Raw genomic sequence first — 18127 nt, 5'->3', positions numbered from 1 at the left:
TATGATACTGGCGAAGAAACATCCCAAGCTTAAACAGGCTAAGAGAATAAACACTCCATGATGACAGAAAACAGCATGGGCAATGTCTCTGAGGGAAAAAATACACACACACACATACACTCTCTCCCAAAAGAGTATATATCCTTTCAGTATTTTCAAGCACACCAGACCAATTCTAAAATAAATACTGGAGGGTATTCTTCAGGCATAAGGAAAGCCTTCCAGATGAAATCTGGGAGGTACAGGAGGAAATGAAGAGCAAAGAAGGGTGAATACATGGGTAAATCTAAATGGACATTGAGGCCAGATGTGATGGCTCATGCCTGTAATCCTGTAAAAGGTGTTCCACTTCTTCTCATGGCTAAAATTTTCATCTTTGCTTTAGATATTGCCCTGCCTGATCCCATGTTTAGTTATCTCCTGTTTTTTGTTTCTTAAATTTCTGTCTCTACCATCTCCCTTAACTTCTTAAAATCAGCATGTGAACAAATTGCATTTCTGCCATTGAAAATTGTATTCTACCTCCTCGTCAAATCACTACCCCATCCATCTCTCTTTTGTCCTTGACAACCTTTTTAGGCAGTCTAATCAGTGTCTTTATACCTTACCTTTGTTATTCTGCATTTTTAATCCTTCAAAATATGTTTCTGAGCTTCCTTTTTCATTCATTTTCCTTGAAACAGGATGCACAATGATAGGAATGTGACCAGAACGTAGACTATGAATAACTTTATAAAAGATGTGCAATCCTTTTATAAAGTTATTCATAGTCTACATTCTGGTCACATTCCTATTATTGTACTCAAACTACATTCATTATAGTAATCAGTGTTAACCTCTTAATTACTAAATTCAGGAACCTCTTTTCTATCCTCATCTACTTTCCTTTTTTTGGTATTTAATTCCTTACTCTCCCCATAATTTCTCTTCTCCCCTTACATCTTTATTTCCATTCTCTCTAGATTCTTCTTCTATTTATCTGACCACTCCTTTTTAGTGATCTTCTCTGCCTATTCCTATGTCTTAAACAACAGTATTTGATAGAATTTCGTTTGTTTCTGTCCTTATTCTCTATTCAATACACGTATTATTTACTTATTCAGCAAATGTTTGCTTTATCAGACATTGTATAGGCTCTAGGGATACAAAAATGGATATAGTCTTAGAAAGAAGAATAAGATGTAGTCTGTCTTTCAGAAACAGCCCTTGAGTCCAGTTGAGTTGACTTATATAAATGGGTAAAACAAAATATCGTGGAAGTACAAATCATACCTATTCCCATGGCTTGATGGAAGGATCAAGATAGAACAACAAATTCTCTCATGTAATTTATGCTTCAGGTAATAACAACCAAATCTCTATCTCCATCCTTCCACCTTTGAGTTTTTTTCTAGGTACTTCAAGCTCAGCATATCTACCATGAAGAGTATATGATATTCATTCCTCCCTGCCCACCTGTTTGATTCTTTTTATTTCCTGTTCTGTTAATGGTATCATTATCCACTCACTCAATTGACCTAGAAAAATCCGAATCATTCTTAATTCTATTCTCTCTTTCATTCCCTAAATATAAGCACTACCCCTACATATTCCTCTGCCTTCAATGTCTCTTGCCTGGAAATATTATAATAGTCTCCCTTTTCATATCCACACATCTCTCAATTTTGTAAATGCTGTCCTCTATGCCTCTGCTGAAACGTCTTTCTAAACTATAATTCTGCATACAGCACACCACTGTTAAAAATTGTTTAATGCCTTTTTGCTTCCTCTAGTATAAATTTCGAAGTCTATAGTATACAATGCCCTTTGCTTACTGTTCCCACACTACTTTTCCACCATCACCTTGTAACATTCCACCATCACCCCCTGAAATATTCCCTAACTATACTGAACTACTGCAGTATATCCCCCACTATAATTAACTATTTCTTCTTTCCAAAATATGCCCTACTCTTCATACCTTTATGCTATTTCCTTTATGTCTAATGCCCTTCCTCACCTTTCTAGTTTGAGACTTCCACTTATCCTTCATGATTCGGATAGATGTCATTTCATCTGTAGGTCATACCTAATACCAACAAACCTGCATAAGCCTGTGTCCATGTCTCTGTAACACTGTCCTGTGACTTCATGTTTTTTCTGTTTCCTCCCCTGACTGTTAATCTTTTCAAGGTCAAGTAACAAGTCTTAATCATATTTCTGCTTCTTCTCAGCCTCAGAACCTAGCAACTGTATTAGATTCATCTATACTAGGCACTCAGTAAGTGTTTGTTGAATTAATAAACATTTCTGACTTTAAAAAAATCTTTGGATTCTCAGAAACACTCTTCCTGCCAATTGCTATTACTCAAAGTCAAATATTGGCCTATTCCCAACTTAAACTTACAACTCATTCAGTGTTCACATTCAAGCTATAAGTCCCACTGTCTCAGCCACTCCTGAGATCTATTTAGAAAAATTTGGAATTCATTTAATCATTTCCTACTGAAGCTCAACCAACTGTGAGGTTGTAGATCTTGAGAAACTTAATCATTACAAAAGTTGTACCTTCATTTTAAGATTTCATGGATTTTGAAACATTTTCTGAAAGAATAGACATGGGTAATATACTAAAGTCAATATATGTTTTTATGTTTCGCAGAAAACTAAATGATTTATATTTTACCATGGACATTTTATAGTACTTTGATAGAACTGTAGGATCCCATGTATTTTTCCCAAAGCTTCACTACCACCTTCTGCATGATTTTTGAAGATCATTATTTTAATTAAATATGATAGTTCAATCTAATGGCTAGGAGAGTGGGCTATGGAGCTAGACTACCTAGGTTTAAATTCCAAATCTGCTCCCTTGCTAGGGATTTTACTTTAATCACATTTGTAACATTTCTGTGTCTGCTTTCTCATTTTTGAAATTGGTATAATGAGGTAAAATAATGCATAACTCACAGAGTTGAGTAAATGAATCAGAACATGTAAAATGCTGAAAAACAGTACCTAATGCATATTAAGTTCAATACATTTAGCTGTTGCTATTATCATGAACAGTTGCCATTTGCAATGATATTTGTTAAAATTTAGAATTTGATTATAGTAACTGTATACATTTTTAAATATTATATTTTAAAATATGGTGTGTGTGTGAGTTTTGGGGAAATTTATTATTCTGCTTAGTCAAATCATTTTCAATGCAAAGGAATTTTCCAGGTAATAGTAAATGAATATACTTTAGTGAATAAACAAGATGCAAATTCTGGCCAATGATCGATTCTACTCTAAATTTCAGATGGACAAATTTGAAAAGCAGCTTTAATCCAGATTTTTCAAGGTGATGTCAATCAATCAATCAGTCACACTTCTGGCATTAACCTACTTCCCCCAATATATTGCTATCACTTGTCATTTCTTTTCTTCACCCTGTACAAGGTCTTGAACTTAAGTAGCCTATTGAAGCATGAATTAAAGAAGAAACTGATATCTTTAAACATTCCAGTAATAAATCTAATTATAAAAATTAACTTAGTTTTTATCCCCCACTTAGAGATAAAATATTTTGATTCAGATATTGATATATGTTTTATAAAGATAAAATTTATATCACAATTTTTTTCAAGAAGAATAGGAAAAAACTAACACTTCTGGAATTGCTGAGCTGGAGCAGTGAATTGGTTTTCTATAATTCTTGTGATTCTAGAACTTAACATTTTTTAACAATTTTGAGTTGTTTATCACTATTATGAGGAAATAAAATTATCCCTTGAAGTTTCCTATAACATATCTTATGGTTCTTTGTACCAATAACCTTAAATTATATATGAGATTTTCCTATCTAAAGAGAAAAAATTATATCAAATACTATGTGAAAATTATTTCTTTTCGTCTGCTAGGTTTAGAATTAATTAGTGAAGTGAATTACTATTATAAGTAACATTTATACTTAATTTTAAAAAATTAAAACTTTTTTATTATACAGTTAACCTTTTATCATCACCCAAATGCTGAACACAAAGTGTAAATTTCTCAGAATTGCCACTTATGAATGACATACTTATGTTCAAACAGATATATTTGTTTTTGTGGTAGTGTATATGTTTAAGCTGTTCTACACTCTCATTATGTTCATTTTTATTCTCATATATATGCACATGTACATGTATAGATCCATCTGATGAAAAGAGTTCTTACTGTTGGCATGCAATGTTAAATTGGAAATCATACCTTTTTCCTTAAAGTACTTGCTTTGTTTATCAGGCTCTACACTGAAACTAAGATTTTGCATTACAATATCCTTTAAATTTTTTTTTTGTTTTTCCTTTAATGTATTTGTGTTAATATTAGAAGACTAAGTGTTGAAATGTATTATTGAACAAGATTTTCTACTCTTCTGTGTGAGTAATTTATATACTTGAAGTATTATCATTTTAAAATATTTTAAAATAACTTGAGTGTTTACAATAAAAATATGTCCTAAAAAATCTATAAAAATCTTGCCCTTTTGCACTGTTTCCTCAAATAAGAACAAATGTTCTTGTTTAAAAAAATACTAACAGTCATATCCAACAAAAGTCATCTCATTGTCTCTGAGTTTAAATTTTTTTACTTTGAGAAGGATGTAAAACCACCTGAATTATTTCTCTACAATTCATCTCACCCATGATAAGAAGAAAATATTAAAGAAATGAAAACAATGACAGGGGTTGGTATATTAGAAGGAGAATAGACTCTTTTATATATTTTTATTTGACTATTAACTAAAATTGTGTGTGCCAAGGTTTAGGTTAGTTGAAAGCCCCTACAAACTAGGCTTATGGAAACAGTAACTGATCCTTCTAACATTTTATTTTTTAATACACCGCGAGAATGCATTTCCCCAAAAGTGTAAGATCCCTATCTTGAGATGTGATGAAATGCTTTAAAAAAGTCTAAAGTAGAGGAGAAACATCTTTCTTAAAATTCTAAATCATGTAACTAATGTGAGCTCACACAATAGAGCCCCGCACATTGAAATATTTTCTCATTTTTAAGGGAATTAATGGCTCTCCACCAGCCCTTTAACATGTAAAATGAGTAAGTTACTTGTGTCCAGTACATCCAAAAAAGAGCCAGGATAAAATAAACATAAGGGGTTGGATATCTTGGAAAAAATCTGTCATGGGTTTGGGTTAATCATCTCCAGAAGAAATTCAACTTGATGCCTGAAATGTAAGACTTCTTGGAGAAAGCAGAAAGGCCCGAGGCAGTGTTGATCTGAAGGAGTGCTCTCCATGGGTCAAAGCTGCTCTGCTGGCAGAGTGCAATCCCAGTTCACAACCGCGGCCTCTGAAAAGTTGTAAAAGACTGCAGGGGCCTTCCAGTGCACGCACTCCAGCTTTGGTTACATAGTTTTAATGGCCCAGTTTCTTATTATAAAATAAAACTTAAAAATAAAATCTGTGCCTAATTTTCCAACCTTCTGTCCATCAATGACAGGATTGCTTCCTTCAACATTTGTGGAATAAAGCATCAATTTCTTAAGTTTTAATGATCATATAGAAAAGTATTTGTAAATATGGCACACCTTGATGCCATATTTGGTGCAGTTTCCACAATGTCCTATTCTTAGGCTTTCAAACATTAGAAAGTGAGTCATTTAGGCAATTCTTTGGATTAATTCTCTTCTATCCCTTTTCATACATTTTTTTAACTTTTTTTTTTCCAGCCAAGAGCTTCTCTTTGTATAAAATCTCTTGACACTTCATGCCTTGGAGATTGAGAAAATGATAATTTTAATTTTCAATAATGATCATGAACTCCAGGGAAACTGATCTAGTGCTAAATAACTCAACTCAAATATTTGCTTTTTGGCCACAAGTTCCCTCCCCCCCACCCCCGTTTTTTTAAAGTTCCATCATTAGAAATAGATTGCATTCACTTGAAATAATATAAGGTGAATATAAAAACAGAAAAAAGTCAATCATGGACTGGGTTAGTCATTATTAGTACAGGAATAACTATATGGTTTTATCCTGTGCGATAGTAAAATGTGCTACTAAGTTACCACATCAAGTTTTAAATCTGCTTTGGAAGAAAAATAGCATAAAGAAATAATGTTTAGTTCCCTTTGTTTCTACATCCAATTTTATTGCACCCAACTACTAAGGGAATTGAACTCAGGTAAGTTGTTAATTAAAATAACTGTGCATGTCCTAAAGACTGCTCCTTTTTGTAGACATTTAAGGCAGTTTGCTTATACTCTTATAATCTATGTGTTTATACTCTAAATGTAGATTTTCTTAAAATTGCTATAATCATATAGGAAAAAGCTGACTAGTTCTTATAAAGGAGCTTCAACTTTTAAACAATGTAGAAGTCAGTTATTTCAATGAATAGAGTCCTAAGTGCTGAAGCATTTCAAATCCTTTTTCATTTGACCACTCAGTGACCTGATAACTATTTCCTGTCCCTAAATAAGGTTATGACCCAGGTCTTAGAGTGCGAAACTCAGATAATTTTAGAAACAAGTCAAATGCCATAGAATTAAAGAAGTAGAAGATATTTTGACTGACATTCTTTCTTTTAAAGTGGAATTATATATCTTAAATATTAAAGAAAAGTATTACCTTCTATTTATTAATCATGTTTAAAACTATGAAATCATTGATTTTATTGCCCATTAGGGTAATAAATCATCAGGTGTCTCTAAAAAATTTGCTTGCAGTACAATTCCTCATTTCCATCCCTTTAAGATAATTCAGATCATAAAATGAATAAATCACATGTAATAATATCATTATTTGAATAACTCACCAGAATAGTTTGAAAACAAGTGATATTAAAATTAACCTTAATTATATATGTATATATGTCTGTGAGTATAATCATCTGCCTTTATTAGTGTTTATAGCTACAGAAAGTCAAAAGTCACAAAAAACAACAACAATAAAAACCCTGTACATTTCAGACAATAGGACAGGAATGTTTCTAACCACTTCTTTGAGCTGTTAAAATGCCTTTGGCAATTAGATTAGGGGAAGGAAGACTCTTACAAGTGCATTGTGCTGATCTGAAAATGTAATTGACTATAGTTTGTTTTAATAATTTTTTTGCTTTTCCATAACTTGGATGTGAAATATAATGTTATGAAATGTTAATTATTTTAATGAGGTCAAGAAGTGTTTCCTTAAAATAACAGTTTTAATTTTTAACATACGTTTGATATTTTTTCTCCTTGTACAGTTAATAAAGTTATGGATTAAAAATATATTAGAACTAAACCTATAAATATGATTTTTAAAAAGTAAATATTAAGAAAAGCCTCTGAAATTGACACTTAGCCTGAGCTGTTTAAACTAAGCTGAGATTTACACTTTTCACAAGAATCATATAATTTATCAAACATATTTTCTCAGTTTTGATCTCACACATTCTAAAGAATGATTATAAAATAAGCAACTAAAATCTATAAGGTTGATCAAACAATGATAAAATGTTATCTTAGATATTGTTTTAGGATGTGATATGCCATATTACTCATTAGGATCACACTTTTTTATTGATAACATACTAATTACACAGTCATGAAGATAAAGAATTTCAGTTGAATGTTGAGCTATTGCCAGTTTCAGTCTTAAGATTTGATAATTTTGTTTATTGTGTATTTCATTTGGAACTATGTCATGGAATTGTGTGTATATGTGTGTGCATAATTTAAATATTAAATGTAAGGATTTGAAAAGTAAAATGTAAATTAATATAAAATAAAACCAACCATCAAATGCTTGATTTTCTTACTCCTCAGAGTTTACCTGAACAAAAGAGATCCCCTAAACTGTATTCTTTTTCAGGCATAATTTGTAGAAAATATGTACAGGAATAAAATTTATACCAAAATAATAATTTCAAGGTTTATATATTTAAATTATAGCAATAAACAAAAGTATGGCATAACCAGAGGTGTTTTAAACATTTATCATTAAATTAACAACAAAGACTAAAATTAGAAATGAGGTAAATTTTCAAGTATAGGCTGAAGTTTGTGGAAAAGTGGTGATAATAATTCATAAATTTCATTGTGAGGAAAATGTGAGCTAACATTGTGCATTATCTATCTTAATTAAACATGAATGCAACTCTCTTCCACATACATTTTGTTTTTGCCATTTGATTTGAATGAACATTTCAATTCCTTATTTATAAATACACCTTTTGCAACATATTAATTACTACTTGTAAATTTTGTGTTTTTATCAAAAATTGCTTCTCTGAATTTAATTGCTGGCATATAAGGTGCATACAATGATACATAAATGGTAATTAATTGGCAACATTTGAGATTATTTAATTTGAATATAAAACTAATTCCCTTTTTAAGTAGAATGCACTTTATACTTAAAATTATGAAGTCTAAATTGTGATTATTACCACTATCGTCAGAATTTTAAATAACATTTAAGAGCAAATAATGTAAATGCAATTAAGTGACAATTACATGCATTTATTAAGGTTGATTTTGTTGTTGTTGTCATTGTTGAGCTCAGACAACAAAAATTAACATCTACTTGATCAAAAGAAAGTTATAATTTTAAGATTAAAAACTGTAAGGGATTAAGGCTAGAAAGTAAGCTCTAAGTACCAGGAAAAGAACTCAGATTTAACCCACAGATGACCTGGACTTGTTTGTTCAGATGACAGTTCTAAAAGTGTGCAGGGAATATTCCTATTTAATACAATTATTTGCTACAAGCCTTGACCTCAGTGACTGTCAGGGACCAGGTCTGAATTGGCCCATTCTCTGATATGGTGACATTGCTTCTGTTGCCTCGATTGTGACCTCTGATTGCATGGTACCCTTGAGAGTTCTATGTAACAAGCGTAACTCCTGGTTCTTAGCCAGGAAGGTTGGTCTGCCTGTACAGATTTATCAGCCCCCTTAGTCTGAATTGCATATGCTATCTATCTTACCATAGTATACTATGTTATTATGTTTATATACATCTCCCTGAGCCCTTTAGTCGTAGCATTTCACAACCAGGGAAATATGCTAAAAATTATTTTTTCAAAAAGGAAGTCTGTATAATTTATTAGTTCTTAGAAAAATGCTCATTTATTTTTAATCAGGTTTATTGTTTTCATGCATTTTAAAAGTTTATATGTATGTAACAATTTCTTACCTGTCTACATCCCTTTGCCTACCTTAGAGAAATACACACCTCTTCCCATGCCCTATCTCCTTAATTCTACCATATCTAGGATAATGAGAGTTGATGTAGAGAGGTAGTATGGCATAATTTGATGATGATGATGATGATGATTAGAAAAAAATATTTAAAACTGGCTTTAAATCTCAACTTCACCACTGTTCTTCCATTCTTTCACTTTGAAAATGGCAAGCATCACTCAGAGTTTTTGTGAGAACTAAATTAAAATTAATGCAATGTAAAGGGAATATCACAACTCCTAGGACTTACTGTATATTATTGTGATAATGATATTTTTATATGCCTTCTAAAGGAGGAAAAAGCATGGGAAACCTACACATCAGTAGATATGGGAGGGATAGTTCCTGAATTCTTGTAATCACAGGATGGGATGAAGGCTGTTGCATGCATAGCAGCCTGGACAGAATAATTTACATAGCTTTCTTTACATTTTAACTAAAAACTAATATCAAGATCATTTGGAATCATTTGTTTGTCACTCATGTGTTTAGACATAGTTTGGTTATTTGAAGTCAAATTATAAACGGGCAGTAGAGTTGGAAATTTAATTAACATTCTCATGCTGAGATTTAGTACTTTGTCCACCAGATCAGTGGTTTTCTTTTTTTTTTTATTTCAGCTTATTATGGGGGTACAACAATTCAGGTGATATATATTGCCCATGTCCTGCCCATCCCTCAGAGTCAGAACTTCAGATCAGTGGTTTTCTAACTTTATGTTTTAGCAAAAAACCTGTTTCTTCAAATGAAATATCCTAAATTCAATATTATTGTATGTAAAACAGTGAAGAGTACATCTGCTCTGGTTTAGAAAGTGAGTCTGATCTCTTGGCTATTTCCCATAGCAGCCACTAAGATGCATTCGCAAAACCTCCTACGGCTTCACAGAGCACAACTTAAAACCAGTGTACCTGATTAGACTTTACTTAAAAATAATCCCCTTCCTATATACTCTCATTGCGCCCAGGACCAACCTACCTGTCCTTAGTGCTTATCACATGCAGAAGTATACATTTAATAGCTGTAACTAAAATGTTTTTATTCTATATGCCACCTGAAGTTCAGGACTATATCAGTTCAGTGGTGAATCTTCAGTACTTAGAATAATGCCAGCACATAGTAAACACTCAGTAAAAAAAAAAATCAAGAAATTCATGCAAAATATATTAAAATTATATTAGGGTAATAATAAAAAATCATATAGCATAACTTGTTTTAGTTAGGCTAATTTAATGATCCAAGATTGACTGTTATGGATAATTACATTTTATATAACATGTATAAATTATAGTGTGCTAATTAAAGTGTTAATTATTTGGCATTTTATGGATTACAAGATATGCATTTTTTCACGTTGTAAACTCTCTTAACTCAGAATGCATGATAGCATAATAGATGGCACAAGTGATGGTAGCTTAGAGTTGTTGTCAACCAGGTGATAGTCAACAAATTATATAAAACCTTCAATTGTCATTTTTCTGCAAAATCAAGATCAAAGCATTATAGATCCTATAAAATAATATAGTGCTCTAAAATTTGCAGAATCCTTACATAGAACAGGTATAAGACTGGTATATGTAAGTATGGCTGAAACAGTAGTTAAAATATTGAAATACATTCTTATCTGATTGGTAAATACCTATATCCTTGAGCCCCTCCCCAAACAGCAAACTCACCTACTATGGTTGACTTAGCTCCTCCCTTAGAGACCCCTCCCAAGTTTACAATATTGAGTAACTAAAAGATTAATGTCCTACACAGTGGGAGCCCTCCAGAATTCTGCCTCTGTTCAAAGCCAGTGTCCTTTCCAATTAGTCGGTGCCCATGCCACAAGGCTTAAAATTTTTTACTATCGCCCCTATTATACATACAACACCCCCTACTATACAAAGGGGTGATAGGAGCACGTTTTGTATGATTCAAGGCCAAGAGTGAGTCAATGGGATTATTATGACCCCTGAAGTTTATAGATGAAGAAATTAGGTTCAGCAAGTAAGCCATTCTGCAAACCTCATTCTGAACTGATCAATTTCTGCAAACCTTATTCTGAACTGATGACTAAAGTAGAAGAAGACTGAATAAGGTAGAGAAGGAATCTCAAATCCAAGCAAGTACAGGAACAAAATTTGTGAGATTGCAAGATCAAGTTAAAATAAACAAAAATCTCAGACGACTAATTCAAAGATGTACTACTATCAGGGAAAGTCAGGATATGCTTCCTGTTAGCAAAGTAGTTCGTATCCAAGACTGACTAGCCCGGGGCCTACAGACGAAGGTAAGAAAAAACAAATGGCCACATTCAATAGTGAGGAACACTGTGAATATCAGCCCTTTCTGTACAGCCCTGACATTATTCTATTAACAAAATGACCTCTCCAACGAGTGCCTTTACAGACTGTAACTATGCTCAGCTGTGGTATGTACACTTCTAATACATTATCTCACAAGAACTCTGGGAAGTCCACATTATTATTGCCATTTGAAAGATAAAAATGCAGCTCAGAGAGGTTATATATAACCTCACATTATAAATGGTGGAATTACAAATTTAAAATTAGTTTGATGAGCAGAAGGTACAGAGTTCTCATATACCCCACACTTACACAGCCTCCTCCACTCTAACACCTTACCAGAGTGGTAAAACCTACGTTGATACATCATTAACACCCAAAGTCCATAGTTTACTTTAGGGTCCACTCTTGGTGTTATACATTCTCTGAGTTTGGGCAGATGTTTAATGATATGTTTCTACCATTATATTAGTAACATTCCACAGAATAGTTTCATTGTCCTAAAGATCTTCTGCGATTTGCCTGTACATCTCTCTCTCCCCATGATCTCTGGTAACCAGTGATCTTTCTCCTGTCTCCATAATTTTACCTTTCCAGAATGTCATATAGTGGGAATAATACGGTATGTAGCCTTTTTAGATTGGCTTCTTTCACTTAGTAATATGCTTTTAAGCCTCCTCCATATTTGGTCATGGTTTAATAGCTCATTTCTTTTTAGTGCTAAACAATATTTCATTGTATGGATGTACCACAGTTTATTTATCCACCCACCTACTGAAGGACATCTTTGTTGTTTCCAAGTTTTGGCAGTTATAAATAAAGCTACTATAAACATCTAAGTTCAAGTTTTTGTGTGTACATAAGCTTTTGACTTATTTAGATAAAAACAAAAGACTGTGATTGCTGTATCTTATGGTAAGATATGTTTAGTTTTGTAAGAAACAGCCAAACTCTTTTTCCAAGTGTCAGTACTGTTTTGCGTTCCCACCAGCAATGAATGAGAGTCTTGTTATTCTCATTGTTTTAGATATTAGGCTTTCTGATATTCTGGTAGTGGTATCCCATTGTTTATTTTGCAATTCCTTAATGACATATGATATTGAGCATTTTTATATGGTTATTTGCTATCAGTATATCTTTGGTGTGGTGTCTGTTCAGGTCTTTTGCCCATATTTTAATGAAGTTGCTTTTTTTCTTATTGTTGAATTTTAAGACTTCTTTGTATAATTTCAATAACAGTCCTTTATCAGATGTGTCTTTCACAAATGTTTTCTGCCAGTCAGTGTCTTGTCTTCCTATTCTCTTGACATTATCTTTCACACAGCAGAAGATTTTAATTTTAATGAAGTTTAGATTATCAATTATTTATTTCAAGGATTGCACCTTTGATGTTGTATCCAAAAAGTTATCATCAAATTGAAGGTCACCTAGATTTTCTCCTATGTTATCTCCTAAGAGTTTTATAGTTTTGCATTTTGCTTTTAGGTCTTTGATTCATTCTGAGCTAATATTTTTGAGGATTTCAAATCCTGGATCTAGATTTTTTAGTTTTTTGCATGTGAATGAATGTCAAGTTTTTCTGGCACCATTTGTTGAAAAGAGTATCTTTCCCCCATTGTATTGCCTTTGTTCTTTGGGCGAAGATCAGTTGACATTTTTGTGGATTTCTGGGCTATTTCGTTCCATTGATCTATTTGTCTATTCTTTCACTAATAGCACACTTTTTGTTTTAAGATTCTTTATCTAGAAATGATGCCTCCTTTGTATATGAAAAATATATTCCTTATAAAATTCTTTCTGGCACTATAACTCAAAAAAATATATTAGCAAGCGTTCTTGGACTTCTATGAACATGGGGAGCAGACAACCCTAAACTCAGCAGTTATCTAAATATTGGCAATATAGTGAGAAGAGCACTATTCTAAGAAAGATTTAGAAGAAGTTTCCTGATTTGCCACCAATTAGCTTTTGCATCCTGGTTAAATCACTTAACTTTTCTTAATCTCATTTTTCTCATTTGAAAATAAAATGACTGTGTATTTTCTCTTCATTAAGGAAAAATGCATTTTTATTTGTAAGTTTATCTCTGAATATAGCTATAGTAAATACATTAAGTTGAATTTCCTACCCTCAGGTTCGTAGTTAAACACTATGATAAGGAGCTCTAGTAAATATCTATATCTAAGGAATTGATGCCTAAGATTTATTTTTAATATTCTGAGGGTGCTGCTACTGGGGAAAACAGTGAGGATGTCATTTACTGAGCAGCCTATCTTGGGACTTTATATAGCTCATTGTGCCTTCATAACATTCCTGAAAGAAAATATAATTACCCTCGTTTTTTGGAGAATGAAACTGAGGTTTTGAGCTTATGTAAGAGTAAACAGAATTTGAACCTACGTCTGTCTGACTCCAAAGCCCATGGGGTGTTTCCATTTAACTGACAATCCATATTTTCCCATGAGCCTCCCCTTAATGTTGTCTTTGTGAATATGAAAATGAATGACATTTTAAAATATTCTTAATATTCCAGCTGTAATAAATAATGCATAACTTTTTTTCTCTTGTGGATAACTTCTAGAAAATCAGGAATGATTTTGGAATACAATTTTCCATATTTGGTCTCAGAGGAGTTTGTAAATTTCTATTAAACCTGTTTAAATATTAAATTATGAGAATGACAAAGAACAATGAACATTCCAGCCATGGGAAATTATGTATAAATTGGTCAAAAACCACAGTATTCTGTAACTCCATATTTGTCCTACGGTAAGTAATTAATGAAGAATAGCTTTTTCACACATTTTTGGAATAAATAAATTTGTGACCATTTATAGCATATTTCTTGTCAATTCTCATTGAAAAACTAAAATAATTTTTAGCTACATGTGTTTTCATGCTGCAAAAGGATTTAAACACAGCATGTTTTTGACTTAAAGATAGTAGAACTTATTTGTTTTTTTCCCTTTTTTGTTTTCTCCTTTTTTTTTTTTTCTTTTGAGACAGAATCTTGCTGCCCAGACTAGAGTGAGTGCCGTGGCGTCAGCCTAGCTCACAGCAACCTCAAACTCCTGGGCTTAAACGATCCTACTGCCTCAGCTTCCCAAGTAGCTGGGACTACAGGCATGCACCACCATGCCCGGCTAATTTTTTTTTTTTTTATATATATATTTTTAGTTGGCCAGATAATTTCTTTCTATTTTTAGCAGAGACAGGATCTCGCTCTTGCTCAGGCTGGTCTCGAACTCCTGAGCTCAAACAATCCACCCGCTTCGGCCTCCCAGAGTGCTAGGATTACAGGCATGAGCCACAGCGCCTGGCCTCTCCTTTTAAACTATTAATAAAATGTAAATGTTTTGGCTTAGCTTCTTTATTTGTTTTTCAAATAAGGAAATAATTTTTATCAAAGAAATTTTTACAAATTGAGCACTCAGGATCATCGTACATAGGATATAATATTTTTGGTTAGATTAACTATATCTTTAGTATTACTATAGTCTGAATTCAAATAGAAGGAAAAAAGGAGTAGATCATTGGTTTCATATTCAAAATTTACCTAGTTGGTAGTATTAGGAGACAATTCTCCATGAGTCTCTTGCATTCCTGAACATCCTGGAAGTATGGTATGTACTACCCTTCAGTTCCAGACTATGTTTCCAAAAATATTTGTCTACTGAACAACCTTAGAAAATAAAGATAGTGTCCCCTTTGAAACTGAAGACAAATTTGCTTGCTGTTCAGTACAATAATGCTAACATTTTCCTCTAGTGCAAAGGGTAAGTTTGTTTACAGCCAATCATAAAAGATTTAAACTCCCTAAGCTTGGATTTCTCAGCTGTGATGCAAACCCACCATGTGCATGGTATCCACCTGGACTCCTTCACTTCACATTTGTAGAAATTGGAGGGCAAAGGGGATTAACACAAATGTGTTGATGCTTATGCTTCTTGCTGTGCTGTAAAAACCCTTTGTTCCTGACTTAGGAGTTTTGTATCTTCTCCGACATTCATAAAACTATGTCAGGCTGACTTCTACCTGAAAATAGGATAAAATCTCAGACTCTCAAAAGTTCTTGACATAGAAAAATGTTAATTTCACAATATATTCCCAATAATGGGTACATGTAACTATTAAGTTCATTAAATATGAAATGTCCAATTTCAAATCAAAAGTGTAGTTTATTATATCTCAAACAAGAAGAAGTACAATTAATAAAAGTATATGCCTAAACTGTTGACACAGTTTTGCCATCTTACTGGTAGCTTGTTTATGCCAGCAGCAAAGAAGCCTGGAGAGCGAGCAGAGATGAAATCACAAAAGCCATTTTCCACAGTCTGTTGAGAATTGAATATTTTTCCTTGGAAGAAGTAGTCAGTTGGTGCAAGTTCTGGTGAATATGGTGGATGATAGAGTTTCCAAGTCCACTTCTGCAGTTTGAACAGCATTGTTAGTATGACATATGGTTGAGCATTGTCTTCCAAGAGGATTGGCCTGTCTCTGTTGACCAATCTCATCTGCTTAATCACATGCATCCTCATCATTTTGTCCAATTGGTTGCAGTAGACATCCGCTGTAATTGATTGACTGGATTTCACGAAGCTATCGTTGATAATACCAGTCGTGAACCACCAAACAGACACCATTAGCTTTTTTTGATGAATATTCAGTTTGGGATTGTGTTTTGGCATTTCATTTTTATCTAACCATTGTATGCAACACTTAATGATTGTCAAAAAGAAATCCATTTTCATCACATGTAACAATAGGATGTAGAAATTGTTCACCTTTATATCATGACAGCAAAGAAAGGCAAGTTTTGAGGTGATTTCCTTTCTGATGCTGGTTTAATTCATGTAGTACCCATATCCAGCTTCTTTATGTTGCCCATTTGTTTTGAACAGTCCAATATTGTTGGAATAGTAACATCAAACCTTGCTGCTAATTCACACTTAGTTTGAGAGATGAATTTGCTTCCACTACAGCTTTCAGCTCATCATTATCCACCTTGGTCTCAAGTCACCCACATGGTTCATTTTCAAGATTAAAATCACAAGAATGGAACTTCTCAAACAATCGACCTACTGTGTATTCATTAGCCACATCCTTCCCAAACACTTTGTTGATATTTTGAGTTGCCTGCTCTGCATTGTTTCCACGACAGAACTCATATTCAAAAGTAGCACAAATTTTTTACTTATCCATGGTTTCACAAAAATTGCTCTAACAAAAATATTTGAATGATAATCACAAGCAGAAATGTGCATTTGAAAGAATGAAGATGTTCCTTCACAATAAAAATAAACAAGAAGTGTCAAAGTGTAATGTCAGAGATATCAACTGTCAAACTTTGTATTTAAGGAAATCAGACATTCCATACTTAATAAACTAGTAATTTGGTACAATCATTTGAAAAACAATGGAAATTCCAGTAGAGTTGAAGATATTCATACCCTATGATCCTTCAAATACACACATAGATATTTGCCCTATAGGATCTCTTACACAGGCATCGTCAGGGCAATGCTAATAGCCAACAACTAGAAACAACCCATGTGTCCAATGACAATGGAATGAATAAGCTGTAATACATCATATGGTAGAATACAGAAGGAACCATAGCTACACACAGCAACTCAGATAAATCTCACAAAAATATTGAACAAAGAATACATACAGAATTGTCCTATTTATCCATAGTTCAAAAGCAAACAAAGCTTACACTATCTTGCTTAAATATATAGGTGTGAAAATTTATAAAGGAAATCAGGAAGGCAAGGTTATAAACTTCTCTAAGGGAAATAAGAGAGTTTTGAGCAGGACTTCTGGTATGCAGGCAGTGTTCTATTTTTTTAAATGATCAGAGGTTACATAGAGTATTTATTTACAATATTTTATTTATATAATTTAAATATAATTTAATATACAATTTATATAATTATATTTTATAACATTTACTTATAAATATTGAAATTGTACACACTATATGCAATATTTTGTGTATATACTATATCTCAGAATGAAACAAAATGATTAAAAAGAGCTTTCACAAATTAATAGTCATATAAGTAATAGTTTCAAGCTAAAAATTAATTTTGTAGGGAAGACCTAAATGCCTATATTGACCTACTTCTTCACTAGAGTATGAATAGATCAATAATGCTTTTACCTATCTTTAAATTAAAAGTGAAATCCAGAAATAAAGGATATAATTTTTTGCAAACAAAGTTCTGGTACATAAAATAAATCTGTCTTTCTAAAGGTAGTATAATAAAAGAGAAAAAGTGTGGGTTTATAAAGTATCCACTTGGAAAACTCTCAAATCTTCAGTAAGCTACAGGGATATTTTCTTAATATTATTACCTATGGAAAACAATGTTTGTGGCCAAGTTTAGTAGTCCTTAATATGTTGTCACTCAAATTGTGAAAGAAAATTATTTTTACTTATTGCTTTTCATAAAGAAAGCAGTATTTTCATGTATATTCAGTATTTCATATGAAGTTATCTCTGTAACAGAAACATGTTTGTATACTTCATTGTGACAAATATAAAAATTATCATGCAGGAATAAATAAAATATGATAAATAATATATAGATATAATAGTAATTGCATTATGAATGTATAGACATATGTGCTATGA

At 32.5% G+C, this 18127-nt stretch overlaps 1 protein-coding gene across 3 annotated transcripts in view; it reads left to right on the top strand.

The window, feature by feature from the left end:
• LRRIQ1 (leucine rich repeats and IQ motif containing 1) overlaps positions 1 to 18127 on the top strand; it is a 175616-nt gene that overhangs the window by 117051 nt on the left and 40438 nt on the right. The window contains exon 24 of one of the 3 annotated variants that reach the window (XM_045553291.1): positions 3287 to 3373. The exons of the other annotated variants lie outside the window; for them this stretch is intronic. Within the exon in view, the coding sequence (XP_045409247.1) occupies positions 3287 to 3300 (14 nt within the window). The 3' untranslated portion in view covers positions 3301 to 3373. Of the gene's footprint in view, positions 1 to 3286; positions 3374 to 18127 lie in introns of those variants that run through there. 3 annotated transcript variants of the gene reach the window in all.

This window comes from Lemur catta, chromosome 6, assembly GCF_020740605.2.
Source record: "Lemur catta isolate mLemCat1 chromosome 6, mLemCat1.pri, whole genome shotgun sequence".
In the NCBI taxonomy this organism is placed as follows: Eukaryota; Metazoa; Chordata; class Mammalia; order Primates; family Lemuridae; genus Lemur; species Lemur catta.
This window is presented reverse-complemented; position numbering and strand designations above follow the sequence as displayed.